Consider the following 4,442-nt stretch of genomic DNA (forward strand, 5'->3'; position numbering starts at 1 on the left):
TTAAATCCATGGCCAGACTCTGCACACAGATGTCTAGAAGTACCAAATGTGAAGAGTTAAACACAATATTGTACCAGCATGGAAAAGAGTGAAATAAGCCCACCACCTCCCTATGTCACTCCTACAAAGCCCCCCTCCCACACTCCCCCACTATATAGATGCTTTGCTGAAATCCCTCCAGATTCTCAGAAATCCAGAGAGCAGAAGAAGGACTGCTGTGCATAGCTTAGTATATCCCAATAATTATGAGTAGGTGAGGTCACTGCTTGTGGTCCTATGACTGACCGATGAGAGACCATTGCACATAATGTCCACAGGATCTTTAAGTGACCATGAGGACCTCCTGGAGCTGAGTGTGCTGGAACTTCAGTATCCCAAATCCAGGAGGACAGGATGCAGTGATCTGCTGCTGGACCACTCCACAGACAATTCTGAAGAAGATGGAGCTGCAGACACATCCAGTGATAAAAAGAAGAGGACATGTCGCAGTCAGCAAATTCCAGATAAGAAGTCAGCACCCAGGTCATCCAAAGAATGCAAGCAATCCCAAAGAAATGCAGCCAATGCCAGGGAAAGAGCCCGCATGAGAGTGCTGAGCAAAGCTTTCTCCAGGTTAAAGACCAGTTTGCCCTGGGTGCCCCCTGACACCAAACTCTCCAAACTGGACACCTTGAGACTGGCCTCCAGCTACATTGCACACCTAAGGCAGCTGCTGCAGGAAGACAGATATGACAATAGCTATGTGCACCCTGTCAACCTGGTAAGAATGAAGCTTCCATACAGTCAGCACCAGTCGGCTTCACGAGCTGCCACATGGTAATGGACAATGCTGTGTGTTTATATGCATGATATCACTGTAAACTTTGTGCAGAAAGATAAAAACCCAACAATAATTCTACCTTTCTAATGTAATATTACCTGCGGCAGGACAGCCCGGTGCGCCCAAATTATTTCATTTGGTGTTTGCTTCAATTATTATATATCATGAAAAGTACATTTTGGTAATGAGTAGATGGGCTGCATGAGGATATATACAGAATAATAGAATTATGGGAAAGGATAATTGTACCTAAAGAAGAGAGGAAAAAAAGTCTAATTCAGTATATTCATATAAAATATCACAAATCATATCAAAGACATAACACCGACCAAGTAGGTGCAGGTAAATAAACAGGTTTTTCAGGGTTTTTTTTATTGCTTTTATGCCTAAATGTTACTAACTGATGTAAGTGATAGCAATGCACAGTATTTATATATATATATATATATATATATATATATATATATACATACATATATATACATTTATATATATAAATGTTTTAAAAATATGATATGTTATTATACTTTTTTTTACTTGTGGTATCTTTTATGCCATAGTGTTTCTACATTACAAATTAAGAAAGCAACAAATCTACCAAATACATAGATTTTAATGTATATATTAAACTTTAGTAAAACACCAAAAACAAGAGTATTAATATAAATGAAAATTGTGATAAATATTTGGACTTCCTAATGTCACTTATTATTAGGTATTTGCGCAATAGCAAGGCTTATTAAATAAAAGTAAAATATGTAGTATAAGCCTTGTAGTTTTATAAACAAACATATTATTATCATGATTTTTAATATAATATTGAACACTGGGTAAAATTACAGTGAGGCTTAGCATCCAGTCAGTGACCTCTAATTATTTTGACTATAAAAGGTGACCATTGGTATCTAAACCTTACTGCAATTTTCACTCAATGATAATTGGTTGGATGGTTTTACACATTATCCTCACACATTTTACAGGGGTACACATTTTAGAAAGTTATTAAACAGTCATCTGATACTGTTATATTTTTCATTACAGACATGGCCATTTGTGGTTTCAGGAAGACTGGAATGTGATGCCAAAGAAGCTATTGTATCCAATAGATTGTGTGGGGCCACAGCCTAGAATACCATCTGTGCTGCAATCTGTGTATTGCTTCACACTAATGCCGATTTATGACAACAAACCAAGGTGCCCGGGACCATCAGTGAACTTTTTACCTTCAAATATTCCACTAATATGCACTTCTTTATTAGCCATTTTTTATTAAACTGGATTTGATTATTATTGCACTCTATGCAAAGTGCCTGTACCGCATAACCACTGTAATGAATGAAGTTTTAGTTTTCTTTCTCCAAGCAGTGTTATAACCGTGACAAAGATAGTAGAGTGTTAATATATTTTCTAGGTTTTGTGTGAATAGGTATTACTATAAATATGATGTCTGTGATGTCTTCAGCATTTTATTTTTGAGATACTGACATTTGTACAGCATAGGAAAGGTTATATTTTATTGTAAAACAAATGATCGTAAAGTGCCGGATATAAAAAGGCAGCTAAAACAAATACAGCGTACCAAGGACTGTTTACTGACTGGTTGGTTTATCTGAAAAGATAAAGTTTTTTAAACTGGAGCTTTATTGTAGATTGATTTTTTTGTTAGGAATGAGCACTTCTTTAGGTGCTAATTATAAATAAACTGCATTAAATTAGCAGATGCTTATATGATTGCATAAAACAATGACTTTAAAAGTTTTCAGCAGCAGGAAAGGAAGGAAATTAAAGTGCTTCACTAGCTAGGTTTGGATTGAAATTAGTAAAACAATCAAAAGTGCCATGACAATATAACAAGTGCAGTCGTCTATAGCAAATCATATTCTTCCTTATTTGACAACTGTAAATTAAATCAAATTCATTGCTGTGGTATAATGTATTCTGCACTTTTCACTGTCTAACAGCATAATACTAAAGGAATATTTATAAAGATGACAATTAGAAAACATCTACTTCAGTTATATCTTCCTAATGCAAGTGTTGTATGTTACAGGAATTCATTTACCTGCAGTGAGTGTTGGGTGAATAGCTCATTCACTGTTTGCATATAAAATGCTTTAAGCTTTTGTTTTTTGGGTTTGGATAGAGTAGGAATGGAATAACAACAAATTGGATTAGCACTGCTATCCATGACTTCTTTATAGATATTTACCCTCACTTATTATCACAGGGACAATGGTTTTACCAGATAGGAAGTGAGGAAAAAATATTTTGACAGCACAGGACAAAAAAATAAACACTTGCAATAAGGGAAAACTTTAACCCTTATCAGCTTTTTATTGTTGTCCACATCTGCTTTTTTCTTCTCTTCCTGCCTAGTGCGAATAAAGGGCAATCTCTGCAAAGAAACCCCAGATAACAATAAAAAATTGGGATATTCTTGGGATATAATTCTTTTGCACTCTTACCAAAACTTGAAAAATGTTTTGACTATACATAAATGGTATTATCAGTCCATAAAACAATGCAAATAGGAAAATGGTACTCAGAATCGAGTAACCTATAGCAGCCAATCAGATTTCACATTACTGCAGTAAGCTTAGTGAAGATAAATATCCTACATTTTTGATTGGCCTCTATAGGTCATTGCAACTCATTATTGTTTCTCCAGCCACATTACTAAATAAAGCCACTTTGTTTTTTATGATGTTATTGCGGTTTACAACTCTTTCTGTATATTGAGCATATAATCCATACTTTATGTTAATCATTTAACTAATTTTTGAAATATTGATGTTTAATACAGTATTCTTTTTCCTATTTGTTCTTCAAGCAGTATTACAAGACACTGTACAATAAATCAATACTTTATTTTTCTATAAACCTCTACAGGATTGATGATTTAAACTTCTTGTGGTTTAACACCTAATATACAAGTAATTTGCTCACACCTTAAGAGTTGTCCACACTGGGATGACAGTGAAGGAATCTGAAATGAAAATATTTTTTGGACACACTAGATATGATTAGCTGTGGAATTCAAATAATTATTGGAGAGCAGTGATGTCATGGCAGATTCTAGTGAATGTTATGTTAGTGATAAACCGGCTTATTTCTCCTCATTTACTATACAGTATTCAAGTTTCTTTCCTAAGATAAGATAGCAGAACGTGTCTTCAGTATTGCAGATTTTTCCTGTTCCTATACTCAAGATTAACAGTTTCCCGATGAGTGCTTGCAAGCCAACTATAAACAATGCAAGGTGTCAGTCACCTAATAAAATGGGGGCAACAAGTCAATGGGAAATTGGTAAAACGTACTAAGTAATAAGTCATCATCCAATCATTTATTGTTTATTATTGAATCAGTTCCTTAAATTGATGAAAAGGGTTTCCAATTGTCTAATAGTATATTCTAGGCTGGATCAACACAGCACTGTCATATATTTCTGTGTCACATATAATATTCCAATTCACATTCTTTTCACAAAATGTGAGCAAACTGAAATACAGGCAAATAATATATTCTCGTTTACTCTTACAACCATAACATACCAAATATTTTTTATTAGGTTGACCTCATTCATAAGAATGCATAATTTATTGAGTCAGAGCAGTGTGCAATG

The 4,442-nt window shown here is 34.5% G+C and overlaps 1 protein-coding gene across 2 annotated transcripts; it reads left to right on the plus strand.

Moving 5' to 3' along the window:
* The first annotated feature begins 204 nt into the window (after positions 1 to 204).
* MSC (musculin) lies at positions 205 to 3,693 on the plus strand. 2 transcript variants are annotated; one of them, XM_072413292.1, is made up of 2 exons: positions 205 to 816; positions 1,862 to 3,693. In XM_072413292.1, coding segments are annotated over exons 1-2 (510 nt in total). In that variant the 5' UTR covers positions 205 to 307; the 3' UTR covers positions 1,863 to 3,693. The 2 variants fall into 2 exon arrangements, with proteins under 2 accessions (XP_072269393.1, XP_072269392.1); XM_072413291.1 differs by having other exon boundaries at positions 205 to 760.
* The last annotated feature ends 749 nt before the right edge of the window (positions 3,694 to 4,442 follow it).

Source organism: Pyxicephalus adspersus, chromosome 5 (assembly GCF_032062135.1).
Source record: "Pyxicephalus adspersus chromosome 5, UCB_Pads_2.0, whole genome shotgun sequence".
Classification (NCBI taxonomy): domain Eukaryota; kingdom Metazoa; phylum Chordata; class Amphibia; order Anura; family Pyxicephalidae; genus Pyxicephalus; species Pyxicephalus adspersus.

Bases quoted from the DNA above. Each gene is read 5' to 3' on its own strand.
- MSC (XM_072413291.1), top strand. From the start codon at position 308: ATGTCCACAGGATCTTTAAGTGACCATGAGGACCTCCTGGAGCTGAGT. The intron at 761-1,861 runs GTAAGAATGAAG...TTTTCATTACAG, and splicing joins ATGTGCACCCTGTCAACCTG to ACATGGCCATTTGTGGTTTC.